Consider the following 25,581-nt stretch of genomic DNA (forward strand, 5'->3'; position numbering starts at 1 on the left):
GTGAAGGTCTTGGAGAGGGTGCAGAAGAGATTTACTGGAATGGTTCCAGGGATGAGGGACTTCAGTTACGTGGGAAGACTGGAGAAGCTGGGATTGTTCTCTTTAGAGCAGATGAGGTTGAGAGGAGATTTGATAGAGGTGTTCAAAATCATGAGAGGTCTAGTCAGAGTAGATAGAGAGAAACTGTTCCCATTGGCAGAAGGGTCGAGAACCAGAGGATATAGATTTAAGGTGTTTGGCAAAAGAACCAAAGGCAACGTGAGGAAAAACTTTTTTACGCAGCGAGTAGTTATGATCTGGAATGCGCTGCCTGAAAGGGCGGTGGAAGCAGATTCAATCGTAACTTTCAAAAAGGAATTGGATAAATATTTGAAGGGAAAAAATTTGCAGGGCTACGGAGAAAGAACGGGGGAGTGGGACTAACTGGATTGCTCTTACAAAGAGCTAGCACAGGCTCGATGGGCTGAATGGCCTCCTTCTGTGCTGTAACCATTCTATGATTCTAAGATTTGGATGTCAGTGTCTGTGGGCTCAATTTTAAAAGGGCAGCGGGATGGCAATGGCGGTGGGGGGGTCAATGGATGCGCAGAAAACCCAACGAATAAAAACTTACCTTTCCTCAAGCGATCGCGTCTTAATTTTGCTGGCATTAATCTTCTTTCCGGGTTTGCCGTTCGAAAGCTGCGCGGTGGGTGGACTGCGCACCCGCGTGACGGGCTGTCTGCAGCGTGTGGATTTAATGGGCCATTGCTCCAAATGGATTTTTGCTGGAGCAAAGAGCCAGAGGACCCAATGGAGCAGCACAGGGGCAAGGCTGCTCCATGATTGAGTGATGCCTCACCTCAGCTGCTACTGGCCGGGGTGAGGAGGAGGAGGGAATTATTTTACCCGGCCCGACAGGAGGAAGCGCCCTGCCTCTGCCACCAAGAAGGCCTGGCTCGAGGTGGCAGAGGAGGTCACCAGCAGCAGCAACATCTCCCGCACTTGGGTCCAGCGCAGGAAGCGTTTCAATGACCTAACTAGGTCAGCAAAACTGAGTACACTTACTGATTCTCCAGCATTCCGTGTTCCATACCACCGACCCCCCACCCCCCAACTCATTCTGCACTGCCGTCACTACTCCATCACATCACTCCTCACACCCACTTAAGGCTCATCCTCAACTTACCTTCACTTCCTGAGCACTTCCTCACCTCCCCATTTGTGACCCCACCACTACCACTCACCCCAATCTTCATCCAATGTGTTGTCTTTGTCTGATACTCACCCTCTGATGCACCTCTTACACGGTCAGCCTCACCTAAACCAATGCATTCATCGGTTGGCCACTTCATCATCACTCACTCACACGTCTGTACTTTCTCCCCTTCTAGAAGAGAGCGCAAAATGCCCGCGGGAGGGCGAGGACTGGAGGGGGGGGGGGGGGGGCCACAACAAATAGTGGTCCTCACAGAGGCGGAGGAGGAGGCGTTGGAAATCAGCCGCACCCTCGAGCGCCTGTCCGTTGGGGACGCTGAGACTGGCACCCTACAAACGTCTGGTGACACAACTTTAACATTCATCACACACAACATGAATTGATGTTAACAATGATTGGCATGTTGAACACCTCAGTATGCTCATCGCAACATGACACATCTGTGATGATGCTTAATATTGCCTCCTCCTCCGCCTCTGTGAGGACCACTATTTGTTGTGGCCCCCCCCTCCCCTCCAGTCCTCGCCCTCCCGCGGGCATTTTGCGCTCTCTTCTAGAAGGGGAGAAAGTACAGACATGTGAGTGAGTGATGATGAAGTGGCCAACCGATGAATGCATTGGTTTAGGTGAGGCTGACCGTTCTCTTATAGGCCATTCAGTGATCACAGTGACCGCAGAAGACGATTCCTCAGAGGAGCTCCTGGCCTCTGAGAGGGCACACCGCCACATCTTAGTGAGCCATCCACCAGCGCAAAGACTCACACCACGGTGGGTCTCCGTCCTCACTTAGTTGGGTTGGCACCTGGTGAGTCACCACACACAAGTGAGCATGAGCAGACACTAGTGGCAGGGGCAGCTGTGGGGAGTCCATGTCGGTGAGCACACTCCTCTCCAGGCTCTGCTCAGCTGGACGCAGATGCTGAACCCCAGGGGGCCATCCTTTAAAAGGAGAATGATCGAGGGACAGCAGCACATTTGTGCGGTACTGGAACAGGTGCCATGCACACTCTCCACAATAGCCCAGAGGATGGAGGAGTCCAACTCCTGCATCCGTAGAATGGTGGCACAGGTACGGGAGCTATCGTGCCCCCATCCTGATGGTGTCAGTTTGAGGTGGTCCGAAAAGTTGGTAAATATGTGTAAACAGAACCATTCTGAATGGAAACCAAGAATTTTCAGTCTAAACGCAAAGATCTCGCAGCCAGAAGTTTGTCTGAGAGAACTGAGTGCCCTGCTGCAATAACTCACCTTTTATCCCCACCTGTCAGTGTCCAATTTAAATGTCCAAATGGCTGCCGGCTGAAACACGACTCCTTCACCATGGCGTGTTTCACACAGCATGGGAAACACGCTGAGACAGCGTTGAAATCTCTTGCCTGCATAATTAATTACATTCATGCACATTTCAAGTACTTTAAGTACTTGAATTGTTGATTTAAATATCGGCCCACCGGCCGGGTTTGGGAACGGCGTCCGCACCCAGATGACTCCGGGACCTGCATGTTCTTCAGCGGGTTGGAGCCGGGATTCCTCCCCGCTCCAGAAGATCCCAATTTTCTTTTGCCGCCCTGCCCCCAACGCACTTGGATTTCTGTTTTAAAATTGAACCCCGTGTCTTTCAGCATTTCATCACATTGTGGCTGAGGTAAGCTAGTGAATTGCTTATTATTTACAGTCTATGAGGTAACAACATCAAAGCTAGCTCATCTTAACTAACTGATTTTTAAAATTTGGGCCAACACACCATGCTTCAAAATGCAACGCTTTTTTTTCCCAATTCCTTTCTGTGAATAAATGGTTGAAAGATCCTGAATCATGATTGTTTACTGGCAGGACAAGGCTGTGTTGGGTTGAGGGAAGATTGTTGGCCAGGATGTGGGGAGAACTCCCCCAGCTCTGCTTTGAATCGTGCCGAGGGATCCTTTACACTCGACTGAGCCTCAGTTCAATGTCTCAATCAATAGACAGGACATGTCCAATAAGAGAAGGGCTTACTGTTGGGTAGTAGTTCCTGTACATTGGCATCTTTAACAGCTTGGTCAAGTAATCTTCTAGTTGTTTCTGCAAACACAAGAAAAGGATTTCAGAACCATAAATAAAAAAAGGGGTCCAAATTTCCACTTTCAGGCATTCAGGACAGAGCATTGCGCACAGAGAACGTACATCGGAATACTGGGCTATCCATAAATTCATAAAGCAGAAAATCAGGGGGTTTGCTGAATAGGCACGCAATTCTCTGCCTAATATCTCAATCATCAGGTGAACATGTCAGGTGGGCGGTGTAATGCCCAATATTCTGATGTCCTCTCGGAATGAGCTGCTCTGCTCCAGGAGGTTTCTGGAAAAAGCAGAAACTGGGGCCAGGATACCTTGGGATTTTGTAGCATAGAACCTGCCTTTCAAATTCAGAGGGAGCGAGCAAGTGGCCGAGCTTTCAGTTCTAGGTCAGAGTTTCGACTCCTCGTCTGTGCCGAGCCCTTTAGCTGGCAGAGTGTTTATAATCTATCATCCCTAAGCCATTTGGAAGTTTATCCAGCGGCGGTGGGGCATTACAGAGCCAGGAAATTTTTAGATTCAAGGGCTGATTCTCCAATCGGACGCTCCCTGTGAGGAGCGGCAGTAGCAGGGTGCGCTGGATGGGAAACCGTTTCATGTCCCAGCTGGAGGCTCCCTGTGAGCGTTGCTCTTCCTGGGAATGACGCATCAGGAATCAGGCCTCGCATTCTCTGGTCTGTGCCTATCTGGGGCGATGGCAGAGGCGGTGTAATTAGTTTCAACATCCCCTGGGACGAGGACGGAACAGCTCCTGATTGTGAAGCAGTGACTCCGGATGCAGAGTCAATCTGTGTGTACAGTTGTGCATGTGAATATGTACGCAAGTGCGCGTGTGAATGTGTATATGCGTGTACAGATGTGCACATGTGTATGCATCTGTGCCTGTGTGCAAACATGCGTGCGTAAGTGTGCGAGCATGAGTGGGTGGTTGTGCCCATGTGTATGTGCATGTGTCTGTGAGTGTGTATGTGAGTGTATGTGTATATTTGTGCATGTGTGTGAATCTCTGTGCGTGCATATGTACGTGCACATGCATGCACACTTTACATTAGTATGCACACCTGTGCAGGTGTGTGTTTAGTGTGTGTGTGTGCATTTGTGTGTGATTGCATGTGCGTGCATCTATGAGTGCCAGTGTGCATGTTTGTATGTGTGTGAGTATGTGTGCATGAGTTTGCATGTAAGTGTGCACACGTGTGTGCATGCATAAGTATGTGGAGTGTATGAGCACGTGTGCTTGCATGTGTGCGTGTATAAGTGTGTGCTTAGAGTGTGTGAAGGTGAGTGCTTCTGCGATTGTGTGTGTGCAGGTGTGTGTTTCTGTGTGAGTTTGGAGACCGGTCAAAGAAAGAAAATTCAAGGGTAATTCAGAGGAGGGAAATAAAGGAAGTGATTATGGCCCGGAGACGGCAGTAACTGAGTCAGAAAACAGTGCTGGTGGTGCCAACTGCCCTCTGGTACCTCTCCCATGTGACCATAGTCCACATGGGAACCCAGGCAGTGAAGCCCAGACTGCCCGATCAGAGTTATTTTAGCACCAGCTGTAACTCATTCTTTTTAAAGGGGAGGGGGGCATCTCAGCCCAAGCTCCAGCCTGCCCTCATCCAACGTCAACACCAACACACCTTCCTGTACCTGTACCTGTACCCTGGCACCTGTACCCTGGCACCTGTACTCTGGCACCTGCACCCTGGCACCTGTACCCTGGCACCTGTACTCTGGCACCTGTACTCTGGCACCTGTACCTGGCATCTGTACCTGGCACCTGTACCCTGGCACCTGTACCCTGGCACCTGTACTCTGGCACCTGGACCTGCCACCTGTACCTGGCATCTGTACCTGGCACCTGTACTCTGGCACCTGGACCTGCCACCTGTACCTGGCACCTGTACCCTGGCACCTGGACCTGTCACCTGTACCTGTCACCTGTACCTGGCACCTGTACTCTGGCACCTGGACCTGCCACCTGTACCTGCCACCTGTACCTGGCATCTGTACCTGCCACCTGTACCTGGCATCTGTACCTGCCACCTGCACCTGTCACATGTATCCTGGTACTTGAACCCTGGCACCTGTACCTGGTATCTGGCACCTGTACTCTGGCATCTGTACCTGCCACCTGTACCGGGCGCTGGCAACACCAACATACAAAACTGACCCGGCGGCTGGAGATCTGTTCCTCTCTGGCGATGTTGTCAGAGCTGCGTGGCAGACTGGGCATCGTCCTGGGCTCCCCTCTTTTCACCGTCTGTCTTCTCACTGTGAAACTGGAAGAGGCAAGTTAACATCATCAGAAAACCAAATCAGGAGAAAAGGCCTTTCAGCCCATCCATCCTCCCACAGCCCATGTACACTCTATCCTATCATGGACTCTACCCACCCATTGTATCTCCTCCCACAGCCCGTGTACACTCTATCCTATCATGGACTCTACCCACCCATTTAATATTCCGCCACAGCCCAATACACACTGCCTCATTACAAAATCTGCCCCACCCATTTAATCTCCTTCAACAGTCCACGGGCAGCCTCTCGTATTTTACCCCAATCCTTTAATCTCCTGAGGGGAAATTGAATAAAAGTCCAGCAGAACCCCCGGAATATTCATCCATTCACACACCTCTGCTCTGCCTTCCCCCCATTAAATTGAGGCCCTATCTGCCTGTTGAGGTGGATGTTAAAGATCTCACAGTGTTCGATGAAGTGTCCTGGACAACATTCAACCTTTTCAATTACTAAAAATAAACAGAGTAACTGGTTATTGGCTCAGTGCTGTTTGTGGGACATTACTGTGAGCAATTTGGCTGCTGCACTCCCCCACAAAACAACAGTTCAAAATAATTCATTGCATGTGACGTGCTTTAGGGTGTGTCTGAGAGACCTCGTAAGACACAATATAAATGCTGATCCTTTCATGCAATCCAGCTGAACTCTTGTCATGAACTTGGTGATGTTCCTCTCTCCCTTTTGCATGACCCTGAGTTACTGTGTTCAAAATACACCCGACATGGTTCACAGAAATTCTTCACCATTTAGTGCATTAAACATCTGCTGTGGAGATGAACACCAGGCGGCTTCTATAACGGGTGGCTGATCCCAGGGCCAATATTACACCCAGGGAGCAAGTCGAAAATCTACCCCCCACCCGGCGTTTACTCTCGCCTCCTGCCCCCAACTCCTCCAAATGTTTTGACTCTTTCAGGATTAGAGGAAGCAGCCTGAGCAGAGGGTCCCCAGCAGTGTGGTGCCTCACTCTTACCCCTCCGACCCCTCACCCCTCCCACCTCCCTCCTCACCCCTCCACCTCACCCCTCCCTCTCATCCTCTCCATCCTCACCCCTCCCTCCTCCCTCCTCACCCCTTCCCCTCGCCCCTCAACCCTCCCCCTCACCCACTTCCTCCTCACCCCTCCCCCTCCCTCCTCACCCCTCCCATCCCACCTCACCCCTCACCCCTCCACCTCAACCCTCCCCCTTATCTCCTCCATCTTCACCCCTCCCCCTCACATCTCCCCCTCCCTCCTCACCCCTCCCCCTCACCCTCCCTCCTCACCCCTCAACCCTCCCCCTCCCTTCTCATCTCTCACCCCTTCCCCTCCCTTCTCATCTCTCACCCCTCACCCTCCCTCTGTCCCCTCCACCTCCCCCTCACCCTACCCCTCCCCGTCTCCCTCCCTCCTCACCCCTCCCCCTCCCTCCTCGCCCCTCACCCCTCCTTCCTCCCTCCTCACTCCTCCCCCTCACCCCTCCCCCTCCCTCCTTACCCCTCACCTATCCCCTCCCCTTATTCCCTCCACCTCACCCTCACCCTTCTCCTCCCCTCCCCCTCACCCCTCCCCCTCTCTCCTCACCCCTCCCCCTCCAATCTCAGAAGAGGAGAGAAAGAGATTGGAATTGGGATTGTGACCCTCAACATTCCAGATCCTGCAATCAATCCGAGACCACTCCTGTTGATCTGGCTCCAGGTTTCCGATTACCTGCGTGTTGGGATTGGCAGTCGGAGGAAGGCTTTATACCGAAGAAGTTCCCGGTGAAGATCCTGAAAGTGTTTGAATTTCCTCTTGACCTTCCAGGTGAATTCTCCATGTTTTAGTTCGATGGTGTAGATATTGGGACTTGGGACCTAGGGACACAAGTGGAATAAGAACAAAAAAAAATGTGCGTTATACCACGGGTAATAACACCAGCTCCCAAAGTTAGAGGGAAGGAAATAAAAGAGCTGTTCGCAGAGCTAGTGTTCGACAATCCACTCTTCGGTCAAACCCCCACTTTTCTCCCCTATTCCTCCCCTGAAGACTGGGCGATAAGGTCCACAGGAGTTGGTTGCCCTCTGGTATACCATCCGAATGGCCGTCCAGCCTAGCCTTATGAGATGAGCCAGCGAGTTAGACCATAAGAGATAGGAGCAGGAGTAGACCATTCGGCCCCTCGAGCCTGCTCCGCCCGTTCCTCAGGGCAGCATCCCAGGCCCACCTATCTTCAGCCGCTTCATCATTCACCTTCCCTCCATCATAAGTCAGAAGTGGGGCTGTTCGCTGATGACTGCACTGTGTTCAGCTCCATTCGCAATTCCTCAGATAATGCAACATTCCATGCCCGCATGCAGCAAGATCTGGACAACATCCAGGCCTGGACAGATTCACAAATCATTAAAAGCAGTAACACAGTTGCACAAGGCCATAAAAAATCAAAACAAGCACTTGGGTTCATTTCTAAAAGAATAGAATTGAAAAGCGGAGAAGTTATATTAAACTTGTATAGAACCTTGGTTCGACCACACTTGGATTACTGTGAACACTTCTGGTCTCCATATTATAAAAAGGATATAAAGGCACTGGAGAAGATGCAAAAAAAAGATTTACAAAGATGATACCAGAACTGAGGGGTTATATCCATCAGGAAAGATTGAACAGGCTGGGGGTCTTTTCTCTAGAAAAGAGAAGTCTGAGGGGTGACCTGATAGAGGTCTTTAAAATGATGAAAGGGTTTGATGGGGTAGACGTAGAGATGATTTTTCCACTTGTGGGGAAATCTAAAACTAGGGGTCATAAATATAAGATAGGGTGAGATGAAGTAGGGTGGGAGCAGGCTCGTGTGGAACATAAACACCAGCATAGACCAGTTGGGCCGAATGGCCTATTTCTGTGCTGTAAATCCTATGTAATTCTATGATAAGTGGCAAGTAACATTCGCATCACACAAGTGCCAGGCAATGACCACCTCCAACAAGAGAGAGTCTAACCACCTCCCCTCGACATTCAACGGCATTATCAGCCATGGCTTAATGGGGGGGGGCACTCTCACCTCTGAGTCGTGGGTTCAAATCTAGAATTTACAGCTCAGAAATAGGCCATTCGGCCCAACAGGTCCATGCCGGTGTTTATGTTCCACACGAGCCTCCTCCCTCCCTAGTTCATCTCACCCTATCTTATATTTATGACCCCTAGTTTTAGAGTGAGTCTTTTGGATGAGACATTAAGCCGAGGTCCAGTCTGCCCTCTTCGGTGGACAAAAAACATCCCATGTTGCTATTCTGAGGAAGAGCAGGGGAGTTCTCCCCAGTGTCCTAGCCAATACTTATTCTTCAACCAACTCCCCCAGTCCTTCGCTGGGAGTGTCGGTCTGGATTTTATGCTCAAGTCTCTGGAGTGGGACTTGAACCCACAATCTTCTGACTCAGAGGCGAGAGTGCTCCAGGCTCACACCTTTATACCTGCTAAAGCCTATCTTGAAGTGGCACTGCGTTACCACGGAGACAGCTGCAGGTTGGATCGCACTATCATGCAGCTGAAGGGGTCAAAAGACGCCATGGGGTGAAAAGAAGGGGACTACCAAGAGGTAAAAGTCAAGCAAGTACAATTCAGTTTTACGGCCTTTCGTTTATTTGGCTGCGTTTATGCATGAGTTGGAAGCGGGGAAGCAAAGTTGTAGTTTGATTTGTTAGCGCAGACTCCCCTCACCTTTGAGGTGGAAGTGAATCGTTCCACCTCCAGCACGTGGACTCTAATGGGGGCCCCGGTGAGGTACACCTGGATCTCGGGCTCCTTGAATGACTTTGTTCTGTAGATGGCTGAGAACAGGACATGCGAGACATCTGAAACACAAAAAAGAAACGTTCAAAGTGGAAGGTAACCTGCATCGTAGAACTGTGTCAGCCGCGGCTCATTGGGGAGCACTCTCGCCTTCGAGACTTGAGCACGTAATCCAGGCCGACACCACCAGTGCAGTAATGACAGAGTGCTGCACTGCTGAACCTGAAAGACAGCACCTCCGACAGTCAGACCCGAGGCCCTGTCTGCCCTCTAAGGTGGACGTAATGGATCCCATGGCCACTATTCGAAGAAGAGCACTGGCACCTCACTCAAGTGGCCATTCTTCATTGTGTGAGCCCGCAGAGCGAGCGCCGGGAGGTTGTGTGACTGACGAGAGCTTGCCGATGTGGCCCGCAAACCACAATGCACTGCTGCTTCAACAGAACATCACTACCATTGAGAATTTCTGGCATAATTGCAAGGAAGTTATGCTAAACCTTTGCAGACAACTGGTTAGGACTCAGCTGGAGTATTGTGTCTAATTCTGGGCACCTCACTTTAGGAAAGGATGTCCAGGCCTCAGAGAGGGTGCAGAGGAGATTTACTGGAATGGTACCAGGGATCCCAAGCTTCATTTACGTGGATAGACCAGAGAAACTAGGGTTGTTCTCCTTAGAGCAGAGAAGATTAATGGGAGATTTGTTAGAGGTGTTTAAAATTATGAGGGGGTTTTTATAGAGTAGATAGGGAGAAACTGTTCCTTCCGGCAGGAGGGCCAGGAACCAGGGAACACAGATTTAAGATAATTGGCAAAAGAACCAGAGGAGAATTTTTTTTTTGCAGCGAGTTGTGATGATCTGGAATGCGCTGTCTGAAAGGGCGGTGGAAGCAGATTCAATAATAACTTTCAAAAGGGAATTGGATAAATACTTGGAAAGGAAATATTTGCAGGGCTCTGGGAAAAGAGCAGGGGGAGTGGGACTAATTGGATAGCTCTTTCAAAGAGCCGGCACAGGCACGATGGGCCGAATGGCCTCTGTCTGCGCTGTCTGATTCTATTATAACTGGATACGTAGTGAAAGAGAACGCAGTCTTCAGGTGTCGAGCAATTCTTCACTTCTAATGGAAACCATTGCTCACCGGACACTTTGGCGTCACTGACAGTCTCAAAGTCCACCTCCTCTCCTTCTAGACGGAGCTCATTGGTGTCGAGTTTCTCCATCAGTTGGCTGATGTCCTTGGCTACGCCTTTCAGTGCAGACGATCGTTGTAATGAGCCCTGACGTTGGTCCGACATTGTCAGCGCTAGCACTCAGGCAGAGGACAGCTGTCCTGAAACCAAAGGAAGAAACATCAACAAACATGGGCCACGATTAGAGGTCGCCAGCCCTCCAGGACTGTCTTGGAGCCTCCAAGATTGAAGATTAATCTCCAGGACACTGCAGTGAGCAAAAACCAGGGGAGAAAAATCATGGAGGGGGGTGGGGGGGGGTCGTTAAAAAAATTGGGTGTTATTTTCATTTTCTTTGAAAACTTCTGTTTATTAGTTATAAAAAATATTGGAGATGGGAAAAAAGGCTGTTTGGATGATGAAAAGTCTTCTCACTTTCCAATTGGCCATGGGAAGGCAGGGCACCATGAGGATGAATGTGTTAGAACCATAGAAAAGATACAGCACAGAAGGGGGCCATTCGGCCCATCGTGTCCACGCCAGCTCGAAGAACAACCAGGTGCCCATTCTAATCCCACCTTCCAGCACCCGGTCCGTTGCCCTGCAGTTTACAGCACTTTAGGTGCAAGTCCAGGTACTTTTTAGAAGAGTTGAGGGTCCCTGCCTCTATCACCAATTCGGGCAGTGAATTCCATACACCCACCACCCTCTGGGTAAAAAAAGTTCTTCCTCATGTCCCCTCTAATCCTTCCGCCAATCATCTTAAATCTATGTCCTCGAGTTCTTGAACTCTCCACTAGGGGAAACAGGTACTTCCTGTCTACTCTATCTGGGCCCCTCATAATTTTGTACACCTCAATCAAGTCTCCCCTCAGCCTCCTCTGCTCCAAGGAAAACAACCCCAGCCTATCCAATCTCTCCTCGTAGCTGCAATTTTCAAGCCCTGGCAACATTCTTGTAAATCTTCTCTGCACTCTACCTAGTGCAATTACGTCCTTCCTGTAATGTGGTGACCAGAACTGCGCACAATACTCCAGCTGTGGCCTTACCAGCGTTTTATACAGTTCCATCATTACATCCCTGCTTTTGTATTCTATACCTCGGCTAATAACGGAGAGCATTCCGTATGCCTTCTTCACAACCTTATCAACCTGTCCTGCCACCTTCAGGGACCTGTGCAAATGCACTCCAAGGTCTCTCACTTCCTCTACCCCTCTCAATATATTCCTGTTTACTGCGTATTCCCTTTTACTGTTTGCCCTCCCAAAGTGCATTACCTCACACTTCTCCGGGTTGAACTCCATTTGCCATTTTTCCGCCCACTCCACCAACCCATTGATATTTTCTTGGAGTCTACAGCTATCCTCTTCACTATCAACTACACGGCCAATTATTGTGTCATCTGCAAATTTGCCAATCATGCCGAGCGGAGGGAGCGTCCGATAAAAGGCGGGATTTCAGAGCGCTGAGAGGAGCCGAGCCGAGCGGAGGGAGCGTCCGATAAAAGGCAGGATTTCAGAGCGCTGAGAACAGCTGAGAGGAGCCCAGCGGAGCGGAGGGAGCGTCCGATAAAAGGCGGGATTTCAGAGCGCTGAGAACAGCTGAGAGGAGCCCAGCGGAGCGGAGGGAGCGTCCGATAAAAGGCGGGATTTCAGAGCGCTGAGAACAGCTGAGAGGAGCCGAGCCGAGCGGAGGGAGCGTCCGATAAAAGGCGGGATTTCAGAGCGCTGAGAGGAGCCGAGCGGAGCCGAGCGGAGCGGAGGGAGCGTCCGATAAAAGGCGGGATTTCAGAGCGCTGAGAGGAGCCGAGCCGAGCGGAGGGAGCGTCCGATAAAAGGCGGGATTTCAGAGCGCTGAGAACAGCTGAGAGGAGCGGAGCCGAGCGGAGGGAGCGTCCGATAAAAGGCGGGATTTCAGAGCGCTGAGAACAGCTGAGAGGAGCCGAGCCGAGCGGAGGGAGCGTCCGATAAAAGGCGGGATTTCAGAGCGCTGAGAGGAGCCGAGCGGAGCTGCGACCGAGTTCGAAGTGACGTCAGGAATCAGATCGGGACGCGACACAGGGGAGGCACCTGATTGGTGAGTAGGTTCAGGTGAGTATTTCTCCTTATCTACAGTAACTGAAGTAAAAGGAAAGGGAAGGTCTGCAGGTCTTATAGGAAGTAGCGTTTATTTTTTAGTGAATCAAGGTCCCTAGTGTAGTTAACATTCTCTAAATTGAGAACAATTTAAAGGAGTAAACTCCTTAAAGGGAGTGGTAAGTAGTTTTTCTTTCCTTTTTTTTTCTCTTGACATTGTAGTTGTTCTTAAGCTAATTTAAGGGTTAAGTCATGGCAGGAGATCCCAGAGACGTGTCATGTTCCTCTTGTGGGATGTGGGAATTCAGGGATCCTTCCTGTATCCCTGATTCCTTCACCTGCGGGAAGTGTGTCCAGCTGCAGCTATTGTTTGACCGCTTGACGGCTCTGGAGCTGCGGATGGACTCACTTTGGAGCATCCGCGATGCTGAGAAAGTCGTGGATAGCACGTTCAGTGAGTTGGTCACACCGCAGATAAAAATTACTGAGGGAGATAGTGAATGGGTGACCAACAGACAGAGGAAGAGTAGGAAGGCAGTGCAGGGGTCCCCTGCGGTCATCTCCCTCCAAAACAGGTATACCGTTTTGGATACTGTTGGCGGAGATGGCTCACCAGGGGAAGGTGGCAGTGGCCAGGTTCATGGCACCGTGGCTGGCTCTGCTGCACAGGAGGGCAGGAAAAAGAGTGGCAGAGCTATAGTGATAGGGGACTCGATTGTAAGGGGAATAGACAGGCGTTTCTGCGGACGCAACCGAGACTCCAGGATGGTATGTTGCCTCCCTGGTGCAAGGGTCAAGGATGTCTCGGAGCGGCTGCAGGACATTCTGGAGGGGGAGGGTGAACAGCCAGTTGTCGTGGTGCATATAGGCACCAACGATATAGGTAAAAAACAGGATGAGGTCCTACAAGCTGAATTTAGGGAGTTAGGAGTTAAACTAAAGAGTAGGACCTCAAAGGTAGTAATCTCAGGATTGCTACCAGTGCCACGGGCTAGTCAGAGTAGGAATGACAGGATAGCTAAGATGAATACGTGGCTTGAGAGATGGTGCAAGAGGGAGGGATTCAAATTCCTGGGCCATTGGAACCGGTTCTGGGGGAGGTGGGACCAGTACAAATTGGACGGTCTGCATCTGGGCAGGACTGGAACCAATGTCCTAGGGGGAGTGTTTGCTAGTGCTGTTGGGGAGGGTTTAAACTAATGTGGCAGGGGGATGGGAACCGACGCAGGAAGTCAGTGGGAAATAAAGTGGTGACAGAAACAAAAGGCAGTAAGGGAGAGTGTACAGAACATGACCGGACAGATGGTCTGAGAAAGCAGGGCAAAGACCAAGGGAAGACTAGATTAAACTGCATTTATTTCAATGCAAGAAGTCTGATGGGCAAGGCAGATGAACTCAGGGCATGGATGGGTACATGGGACTGGGATGTTATAGCTATTACTGAAACATGGCTAAGGGAGGGGCAGGACTGGCAGCTCAATGTTCCAGGGTACAGATGCTATAGGAAAGATAGAGCAGGAGGTAAGAGAGGAGGGGGAGTTGCGTTCTTGATTAGGGAGAACATCACGGCAGTAGTGAGAGGGGATATATCCGAGGGTTCGCCCACTGAGTCCATATGGGTAGAACTGAAAAATAAGAAGGGAGAGATCACTTTGATAGGATTGTACTACAGACCCCCAAATAGTCAACGGGAAATTGAGGAGCAAATATGTAAGGAGATTACAGACAGCTGCAAGAAAAATAGGGTGGTAATAGTAGGGGACTTTAACTTTCCCAACATTGACTGGGACAGCCATAGCATTAGGGGCTTGGATGGAGAGAAATTTGTTGAGTGTATTCAGGAGGAATTTCTCATTCAGTATGTGGATGGCCCGACGAGAGAGGGGGCAAAACTTGACCTCCTCTTGGGAAATAAGGAAGGGCAGGTGACAGAAGTGTTAGTGAGGGATCACTTTGGGACCAGTGATCATAATTCCATTAGTTTTAAGATAGCTATGGAGAAGGATAGGTCTGGCCCAAAAGTTAAAATTCTAAATTGGGGAAAGGCCAATTTTGATGGTATTAGACAGGAACTTTCAGAAGTTGATTGGGAGAGTCTGTTGGCAGGCAAGGGGACGTCTGGTAAGTGGGAGGCTTTCAAAAGTGTGTTAACCAGGGTTCAGTGTAAGCACATTCCTTATAAAGTGAAGGGCAAGGCTGGTAGAAGTAGGGAACCTTGGATGACTCGGGAGATTGAGGCACTAGTCAAAAATAAGAAGGAGGCATATGACATGCATAGGCAGCTGGGATCAAGTGGATCCCTTGAAGAGTATAGAGATTGCCGGAGTAGAGTTAAGAGAGAAATCAGGAGGGCAAAAAGGGGATATGAGATTGCTTTGGCAGATCAGGCAAAGGTGAATCCAAAGAGCTTCTACAAATACATAAAGGGCAAAAGGGTAACAAGGGAGAGAGTAGGGCCTCTTAAGGATCAACAAGGTCATCTATGTGCGGAACCACAAGAGATGGGTGAGATCCTGAATGAATATTTCACATCGGTATTTACGGTTGAGAAAGGCATGGATGTTAGGGAACTTGGGGAAATAAATAGTGATGTCTTGAGGAGTGTACATATTACAGAGAGGGAGGTGCTGGAAGTCTTAACGCGCATCAAGGTAGATAAATCTCCGGGACCTGATGAAATGTATCCCAGGACGTTATGGGAGGTTAGGGAGGAAATTGCGGGTCCCCTAGCAGAGATATTTGAATCATCCACCGCTACAGGTGAGGTGCCTGAAGATTGGAGGGTAGCAAATGTTGTGCCTTTGTTTCAGAAGGGCGGCAGGGAAAAGCCTGGGAACTACAGACCAGTGAGCCTGACATCTGTAGTGGGTAAGTTGTTAGAGGGTATTCTGAGGGACAGAATCTACAGGCATTTGGAGAGGCAGGGACTAATTAGGAACAGTCAGCATGGTTTTGTGAGAGGAAAATCATGTCTCACGAATTTGATTGAGTTTTTTGAAGGGGTAACCAAGAAGATAGATGAGGGCTGTGCAGTAGACGTGGTCTACATGGACTTCAGCAAAGCATTTGACAAGGTACCGCATGGTAGGTTGTTACATAAGGTTAAATCTCATGGGATCCAAGGTGAGGTAGCCAATTGGATACAAAATTGGCTTGACGACAGAAGACAGAGGGTGGTTGTCGAGGGTTGTTTTTCAAACTGGATGCCTGTGTCCAGCGGTGTGCCTCAGGGATCGGTGCTGGGTCCGCTGTTATTTGTTATTTATATTAATGATTTGGATGAGAATTTAGGAGGCATGGTTAGTAAGTTTGCAGATGACACCAAGATTGGTGGCATTGTGGACAGTGAAGAAGGTTATCTAGGATTGCAACGGGATCTTGATAAATTGGGCCAGTGGGCCGATGAATGGCAGATGGAGTTTAATTTAGATAAATGTGAGGTGATGCATTTTGGTAGATCGAATCGGGCCAGGACCTACTCCGTTAATGGTAGGGCGTTGGGGAGAGTTATAGAACAAAGAGATCTAGGAGTACAGATTCATAGCTCCTTGAAAGTGGAGTCACAGGTGGATAGGGTGGTGAAGAAGGCATTCAGCATGCTTGGTTTCATTGGTCAGAACATTGAATGCAGGAGTTGGGATGTCTTGTTGAAGTTGTACAGGGCATTGGTGAGGCCACACTTGGAGTACTGTGTACAGTTCTGGTCACCCTATTATAGAAAGGATATTATTAAACTAGAAAGAGTGCAGAAAAGATTTACTAGGATGCTACCGGGACTTGATGGTTTGACTTACAGGGAGAGGTTAGACAGACTGGGACTTTATTCCCTGGAGAGTAGGAGGTTAAGGGGTGATCTTATAGAAGTCTATAAAATAATGAGGGGCATAGATAAGGTCGATAGTCAAAATCTTTTCCCAAAGGTAGGGGAGTCTATAACGAGGGGGCACAGATTTAAGGTGAGAGGGGAGAGATACAAAAGGATCCAGAGGGGCAATTTTTTCACTCAAAGGGTGGTGAGTGTCTGGAACGAGCTGCCAGAGGCAGTAGTAGAGGCGGGTACAATTTTGTCTTTTAAAAAGCATTTGGACAGTTACATGGGGAAGATGGGTATCGAGGGATATGGGCCAAGTGCAGGCAATTGGGACTAGCTTAGTGGTATAAACTGGGCGACATGGACATGTTGGGCCGAAGGGCCTGTTTCCATGTTGTAACTTCTATGATTCTATGATTCTATGCCCCCTACATTCAAGTCCAAATCATTAATATATACCACAAACAGAAAGAGACCCAACACTGAGCCCTGTGGCACACCACTGGAAACGGATTTCCATTTGCAAAGACATCCATTGACTTTTACCCTTTGTTTCCTGTTACTGAGCCAATTTTGGATCCAATTCACCACACTTCCCTGTATCTCATGGGCTTTTACCTTTCTGACCAGTCTGCCATGTGGGACCTTGTCAAATGCCTTACTAAAATCCATGTAGACAACATCCACTGCACTACCCTCATCAATCCTCCTTGTCACTTCCTCAAAGAATTCAATCAGATTTGTAAGGCATGACCTTCCCTGAACAAATCCATGCTGACTATCCCTGATTAAACCATGCCTTTCCAGGTGACAGTTTATCCTATCTCTCAGTATTGATTCTAATAGTTTGCCCACCACCGAGGTAAGACTGACCGGCCTATAATTGTTTGGCCTTTCCCTCGTACCCTTTTGTTTTGTTGGGAGACCAATGGCAAGAATGTGGGGGCGGGGCGATTGGAGGCAGGAGGTCATGTGATAAAACCTCCAGGAATACATCCAACAGAGTTGGTAACCCCGAGTCACAATGCCGCCGTGAAAGGAGTGAATTTCGTGGGCAGCAGCGGGTCCTAGCCAGTTGATCGATTATCTCATTCAATCTGATCTTTCCCCTCTCGTTCTTAATGAGCATCAAAATTCACCGCTTGCAAATGAGTCAATGTCTAGACAGTGGGGTGAGGCAATTAAAATGCTAATAGATTCATGGGCTACACTTCCACAGCATTGGAAGGTAACTCTGCCGAGATCACACCGAGGCCGTGCAATGCGCTGGTCAGATCTCACTTGATATATCTCATCCAATCCCGGTCTCTACACTTCAGAACAGAAATAAATGTACTGGAGAGAAAAGGAAAGATTTTGCATTTCTACAGCCTCTTTAACGACCTCGGGACGTCCCAAAGCGCTTTACGGCCAATAAAGTAATTTTTGACGTGCAGTCACTCTTTGAATGTAGGAAACCCAGCAGCCAATTTGCACAGCAAGATCCCACAAACAGCAATGTGATAACTGTCCAGATAATCAGTTTTTAGGTGTTGGTTGATGGATAAATATTGACCCAGGACACTGGGGAGAACTCCCCTGCTCTTCTTCAAAATAGTGGCTATGGGATCTTTTACAGCCACCATTCGTAGACATTGGTTTAAATAGACTTTTTTTGCAGAGTAAATAGACTTTTGTTTGTCCTGCCCTGCCTCCAACTCATTCACTGACACAGTGGTGTCAATAAAGACTTTGTGATAAGATGGCCAAATGTTTGCTTTCAGTGACAAAAATACTCAACTTCTCTGAATTAGTGCAAAAATTCCCTGATCTAATTATCTCCCTTGTTCTCCAGCCGACACCTACTCCGACAACACTACTGAAATTACGGTGGAACTGGGCAGGGCAAGCAATGAAGGTCAGGGATTCACCCCACTGGTAGATGCTGAGTTAGCCCTTCCTAACCCAGGTGAGAACGTTGAAATTGGCTTCAGGGGGGGAGAGGGGGAGAAATCGGCCGTGGATCTCGCTCCTCATTGTTACCCCTGCTGGAATGTGCGGACGCTGCGATTGGCTCTCGACTGTGATGCCTCCCACAGTTGAGGTGCCCCTCCCAGCAATCGCTGTCCAAGGCTTGCACATGAAGATTGGCCACTGGGACGAGGCACTGGACGGGCTATTGGTCTCTGTGAAGCTACACCAAACAAGAGAAGGCGCCTTCAGGTTAGAAGGAGAGAAAGTGCTGTTCTCTGGTAAACCTGAGCTCATCCAAAACTCTGTTGCCCATGTCCTAACTCGCACCAAGTCCCATTCACCCATTACCCCCTGTGGTCGCTGACCAACAGTGATTCCCATTCTGGCAACGCCTCGATTTAAAAATTCTCATCCTTATTTTCAAATCGCTCCATGGCCTTGCCCTTCCCTATCTCTGTAACCTCCTCCAGCCCTACAACCCTCCGAGATCTCTGAGCTCCTCCAATTCTGGCCTTCTTGCGCATCCCCGATTTTCATCGCTCCACCATTGGCGGCCGTGCCTTCAGCCGCCTGGGACCTAAGCTCTGGAATTCCCTCCCTAAACCTCTCCGCCTCTCCACCTCTCTCACCTCCTTTAAGACGCTTCTTAAAACCTACCTCTTTGACCAAGCTTTTGGTCACCTGTCCTAATATCTCCTTATGTGGCTCGGTGTCAAATTTTTGTCTGTAAAAACGCTCCTGTGAAGCGCCTTTTACTACGTTAAAGGCGCTATATAAATGCGAGTTGTTGCTGCTGCTGTTGTTGTTGTTGTTGTTCAAAGGACCTTTCTCTGTGAGGCAAATTCATCTCAGTGTGGGGTACTGAAAGTCCAAAGGTTGACAGGGTGAAAGAAGAGAGGTAATATCAGATTGAATGTTCAGTGTAATCAATACTGTGTTGGACAGAGAGATTGTTGGACTGGTTTCACTTTCCCATCAACTGGTGGTTTTAGCAGGTTATCCTTGGACAGGAAGAGTTGAGAAGTGAAGAGGTCACTCTGTATCTGGTGGTTGGAATGTTGCATCCTGTGTGTTTTGAATCTGCCACGACCGCAGCTAATTTTGCGAACACACGCAGCAAAACTAAAAGGAACCAGTTCTGGGGCAAACAATGTGGTTTGTGATTGAGTATTCAATGAACAGATGCTTTTTTTTTTAAGAGAAAGGATTCTGGGCGTTCAATGTACCATAAGCGGCCTGTGATCCCGTGAAACCCCAGGGAAACAATTTCGATTTGTACTTATATTTCATCCCCCCCCACCTCCCTCTTCACCGGGTTCACCTGGTTGAATTTCCCGGACACGTTGAATTTGTTCTCAGTGCTGAACCCTCAATGGTAACATCTGTGACTTAACATGGACGGGGCAGTGTTTTATGTGAATCTAATTGCACGAGACTTTTTTTAATTAGATAGTGCACTGGCGGACCTTGTTCGGGCGGGGTTGATGCTGTGCTATCCGTGCTTTTGTTACCTCCAGACTTAACTATTCCTGGCCGGCCTCGCATCATCCTTCAGCTGATCCAAAGCTCTGCTGCCCTGTATCCTAACTGGCACCAAGACCCATTCCCCCATCACCCCCGGCGCTCGCTGACCCCTACATTGGCTCCCGGTCCGGCAACGCCTCGATTTTAAAAGTCTCACCCTTGTATTTTTCTGCTGCCCCTTTCCGTTGACCTCCCATCTCCCTGAATGAGCACGGGCAGTTATCACCGATACCAAACCCACAAGGCTGCACACTCCAGTAATTCCTACTTCGCTTTTACAAACTTACTCAAATTATCAAACGCTACTTCTCAATTTTTGTGATTCTCAGAGTTCCTGTTTCCATGGATCCCTGTTGCTGCGATTATATTGGTCAAAAATAAACATTCTTTGCTTTTCTCTAAGATCTCACTCAGCCTCTAGAAGGGAGCTAATTATGGCGTAAAATGGGCAGGCAGCGAATCGATTTACACCCCCGATTTACACCCCCCCCCGATTTACACCCCCGATTTACACCCCCCCCCATTTACACCCCGATTTACACCCCCCGATTTACACCCCCCAATTTACGCCCCGATTTACACCCCCCCGATTTACACCCCCCCGACTTACACCCCCCGATTTACACCCCCCAATTTACACCCCGATTTACACCCCCCCGATTTACACCCCCCCGATTTACACCCCCGATTTACACCTCCCAATTTACACCCCGATTTACACCCCCCGATTTACACCCCGATTTACACCCCCCGATTTACACCCCCCAATTTACACCCCGATTTACACCCCCGATTTCTATGTGTACATCCTATATGTACATCCTATGTGTACATCCTATGTGTACACCCTATATATACATCCTATGTGTACATCCTATATGTACATCCTATGTGTACACCCTATATATACATCCTATATGTAAATCCTATGGGCACTAAATTGGGCCATGTAATGCCTGTTGTTTCAGCGCTACGCGGCCTCTCGAGGTGCCAAGATGGCGTCTTGGCTGCGTACGCACATTTCCAACACAGACGCCATCTTGGTATAGGGGTTAGCGCAGGCGCAAATACCGAACGTCGGAAGCATGTAAAGTAATCATAAAATGGATACAATCTGTGAGCAACGCTGATTTAAAGTGATCGACACCATTTTGGGACTTAACGCTCAACTCAACGCACAGTCTTAACCCCGACCATCTGAACGTGTCTTAGAGTGCCTGGAGGACCCCCCACCAGCGCTATTTAAAGGGACCATGCAGGATTTACAGGTTAGTGGCTGGATTATTGCTTCTGGCTGCCGAGACATTTGTAACTGTTTTTGGAGGTCTCCTAGACTTGAATACTAGGACATGGGGACATAGCCTAACATTTAGAGCCAGGACGTGCAGGAGTGAATTTGGGAAACGCTTCTACACTCAAAGGGCGGGAGAAGTTTAGGACTCCCTTCCGCAAACGGCATTTGATGCTAGCTCACTTGTGAATGTTAAATCTGAGATTGATAGATTTCTGTGCACCAAGGGTATTAAAGGATATGGGGCTAAGGCGGGTATATGGAGTGAGGTCACAGGTCCACCATGATCCCATTGAATTGCGGAACAGGCTCGAGGGGCTAAATGCCACTGCCACTTGCTGCTTCCTGCTATGCGCCACCTTCTCCTGCAAGAAAGCGGGACATGTGTCTGGGTGATGTGCCTGTCATAGTTGAATAGCTGTCACTGTGTGTGGCCTGTAAGTTGTGGGTGGACGGCTTGCAACAGTGGTAACGTGTAAGGGTGAGAGGAAGCATCTGATCTGAAGAGTTGAGTACTGATGCAAAGAGTTTGTTGGTAGGTGGGTGATGGGGGGTGTAGTGCATGGTGCAGTTGGTAGGAGACGCCACTTGACAGTTGATCTCACTCATCTTGATCACTCGTGTCAAAGCACTGAACTTCTTCCTGAACTGCATCCATGTTCGTGATGCTGTGCGTCTGGCATTGACTTCGTCCCCCGCTGCCTCCCACTGCCTTTTGAGCATATATCTGGAGGGGCTCTTGCCCCCCTGTGGATATAGGATGTCCCTCTTTCTGTCCACCTCTTGCACCGAGGTCTCTAGTGCATCAGCAGAGAACCTTGGTGCATGCACTCTCGCAGGCCTGGTACAAACTCAGATCGACAGATTGGTGAGGTTTGGCGTGCAGATTGGAGGATGTGGGATTTAGTAGTGCGCAAGCTTTAGTCAATGTTTTAGCATAACTCATCAGTGTGTAAACATAGGAATCAGACCTGCATCTGTGTTTTACACGTGTGATGTCTGATCTCCGTTCAGACTCCATGCAGACAGCAGACTGTTATTTTTAGCAAATAACAGGTACCAACTACCTTTAAGAGATTTTAAGAGACATCCTCCCTTTAAGAGATAGGGGCCCCCCCCTGCTGGTGGAATGTGTGAATTGCATTGAATCGACGTGCAAGGCCTGGATTTGAACGCAGATTGACGATGAGTAATGAGTCCGGGTGAAGTACTCGTCCTGCCTGCGCAGGGCCATTGGGCGCAGCTTAATAGCGGATCACGCTACCTACGCCCAATAACAGGCCCTATTGAATTTATCCCCCTATGCGTACACCCTATATGTCTTTCATAAAAGATATTAAACCGAGGCCCCGTCTGCCCTCTCAGGTGGATGTAAAAGATCACATGGCCACTATTTCAAAGAAGAGCAGGGGAATTCTCCCCGGTGTCCTGGGGCCAATGTTTATCCCTCAACCAACGTCATGAAAAAACACAGATTATCTGGTCGTTTATCTCATCGCTGTTTGTGGGATTTTGCTGTGAGGAAATTGGCTGCTGCATTTCCTACATGACAACAGTAACTACACTTCAAAAGTACTTCATTGGCTGTAAAGCACTTTGGGACTTCCTGAGATCATGAAAGGCCCTAAAGAAATACAAGTTTTTTTTTTGTACATCCAATTCCAAACACGTGTCCCATTATCTCGACACGTAAGATCGCACTCGGCCTCCATAAGGGAGCTAATTCATCCCACCCTGGGTTTTCTAATTATGGTGTGAAATGGGCCGACAGCGAATCAATTTACACCCCCCCACCATTTACACCCCCGATTTACACCCCCCCACCCCGATTTACACCCCCCGATTTACACCCCCCCAATTTACACCCCCAATTTACACCCCCCGATTTACACCCCCCCCGATTTACACCCCCGATTTACACCCACCCCGATTTACACCCCGCCCAATTTACACCCCCAATTTACACCCCCGATTTACACCCCCCCGATTTACGCCCTCCCGATTTACACCCCCCGATTTACACCCCCCGATTTACACCCCCCCGATTTACGCCCTCCCGATTTACACCCCCCGATTTACACCCTCCCGATTTACACCCCCCCGATTTACACCCTCCCTCGATTTACGCCCTCCCGATTTATGCCCTCCCGATTTACACCCCCCCCCGATTTAAGCCCGCCCAATTTACACCCTTCCGATTTACACCCCCCGATTTACGCCCGCCCAATTTACACCCTCCCGATTTACACCCCCCCGATTTACGCCCGCCCGATTTACACCCACCCGATTTACACTCTCCTGATTTACACCCCCCCGATTTACACCCCCCCCCCGATTTACACCCTCCCTATTTACGCCCTCCCGATTTACGCCCTCCCGATTTACACCCCCTGATTTACACCCTCCCGATTTACACCCCGATTTACGCCCTCCTGATTTACGCCCTCCCAATTTACACCCTCCCGATTTACGCCCCCGATTTACACCCTCCCGATTTACGCCCTCCCGATTTACACCCTCCCGATTTACGCCCCTGATTTACACCCTCCCGATTTACGCCCTCCCGATTTACGCCCTCCCGATTTACACCCTCCCGATTTACGCCCCTGATTAACTCCCCCCCGATTTACGCCCTCCCGATTTACGCCCTCCCGATTTACACCCTCCCGATTTACGCCCCTGATTAACTCCCCCCCGATTTACACCCTCCCTATTTACACCCCCCCGATTTACACCCCCCCGATTTACACCCCCCCAATTTACACCCCCCCACGATTTACGCCCTCCCGATTTACGCCCCTGATTAACACCCCCCCGATTTACACCCTCCCTATTTACACCCCCCGATTTACACCCCCCCCGATTTACACCCCCCCGATTTACACCCCCCCCGATTTACGCCCTCCCGATTTACACCCTCCCTATTTACACCCCCCCGATTTACACCCCCCCGATTTACACCCTCCCTATTTACACCCCCCCGATTTACACCCCCCGATTTACACCCCCCCAATTTACACCCCCCCCCTATTTACGCCCTCCCGATTTACACCCCCCCCCGATTTACACCCTCCCAATTTACACCCTCCCGATTTACACCCCCCCCCCCCCCGATTTACACCCTCCCGATTTACACCCCCCCGATTTACACCCCCCCGATTTACACCAGCCCGGTTTACACCCCCGGTTTACACTCTCCCCATTATCTCGGTATGAAGCTCTTCCTGCACACACTACGGTGCTGGGTATTATTGCGAGCCGAATGCATTTACTGGGTTGTGTGTGTTTATTGCACGCTCCCGTGTGATACAGACGAATGAAACTCAGCTTGGCTTGTCCAGTTTGGTCGAGGCACGTCGTCAAAGGCCGAGCGATTAAATATCTTGTACCGGGGATAACTCATCATGTTTTGTGAAGAAGTTTGAAACAGAAAGGCCAAACAAACATATCAGTTGGAACTGGGCCAATGTTTGAGCTCGACTACTGACTTTGCAATATCGACTTTATCACTTGAGATCTGACTCAGGAAATTAATGAGCCGGGGTCATTCCAGGTCAAGTCACTGAGGTCACCTTGGGCTGACCTTTGCTCCGGGCTAAAGTTTAATTAAGAAAAAGATTCAAGGTGAGAAAGGCCCGTACAGTTTCACATCGGAATGTCGGAACAGGGGGAGGCCATTCAGCCCCTCGAGCCTGCTCCACCATTCAATCAGATCATGGCCGATCTGTATCTCAACTCCATTTACCCGTCTTTGCCCCATATCCCTCGATACCCTTACCCAACAAAAATCTAGCGATCTCAGTCTTGAAAGCTCCAATGGACCCCCAGCATCCATTTTGGGGGGAGAGAGTTCCAGATTTCCACTCCCCTTTGTGTGAAGAAGTGCTTCCTGACATCACCCCTGACTCTAATTTTAAGGTTCTGCCCCCTTGTTCTGGACTCCCCCCACCAGAGGAAATAGTTTTTCTCGATCCACCCGATCGAATCCTTTAATCATCTTAAAGACTTCGATCAGATCACCTCTCAATCTCGTATACTCAACGGAATACAAGCCGAGTTTATCTAGCTGGAGTCGGATGGGATAAAAACAAAGATTGGGTTTGTTGGTCACGTTCAGACCCTGTCTTGGGAATAAAGGGAAAGATTTCCAAGGTGCACCAGGCATGGCTAAGAGCGAAAAAGTCTTGGGTAGTTTCCATCGCCATAGTAACGATGCAGCAATCACCAGTCATCGCATCGTGACGGAGAGGGCAGCCCGGGAAGGAAGTTGTGCAACGGGCACCTCTCACAAAGTGTATATGTGAGTGTGAGTATTTGTGTCTATATGTGCATGTGTGTTTGTGTTTATGTGTTTTTTTGTGTGTTGTGTGTGTTTGTGTGTGTGTTTCTTTTTATTTGTGTGTTTATGTGTGTGTTTGCGTGTTTCTGTTTCTGTGTGTTGTGTGTTTGTGTGTGTTTATGTTTGTGTGTAA

The 25,581-nt window shown here is 49.3% G+C and overlaps 1 protein-coding gene across 3 annotated transcripts in view; it reads right to left on the reverse strand.

Moving 5' to 3' along the window:
- Positions 1 to 25,581, reverse strand: part of LOC137331231 (phospholipase D1-like) — a 154,750-nt gene that overhangs the window by 87,682 nt on the left and 41,487 nt on the right. For all 3 annotated transcript variants that reach the window (XM_067994874.1, XM_067994875.1, XM_067994873.1), the window contains exons 2-6: positions 10,425 to 10,616; positions 9,213 to 9,346; positions 7,230 to 7,375; positions 5,412 to 5,520; positions 3,194 to 3,259 (exon numbers count right to left, since the gene is read on the reverse strand). In XM_067994874.1, coding sequence (XP_067850975.1) covers positions 3,194 to 3,259; positions 5,412 to 5,520; positions 7,230 to 7,375; positions 9,213 to 9,346; positions 10,425 to 10,581 — 612 coding nt within the window. In that variant the 5' untranslated portion in view covers positions 10,582 to 10,616. The remainder of the gene's footprint in view (positions 1 to 3,193; positions 3,260 to 5,411; positions 5,521 to 7,229; positions 7,376 to 9,212; positions 9,347 to 10,424; positions 10,617 to 25,581) is intronic.

The sequence above is a fragment of the Heptranchias perlo genome, chromosome 13 (genome assembly GCF_035084215.1).
Source record: "Heptranchias perlo isolate sHepPer1 chromosome 13, sHepPer1.hap1, whole genome shotgun sequence".
NCBI classification, from domain to species: Eukaryota; Metazoa; Chordata; class Chondrichthyes; order Hexanchiformes; family Hexanchidae; genus Heptranchias; species Heptranchias perlo.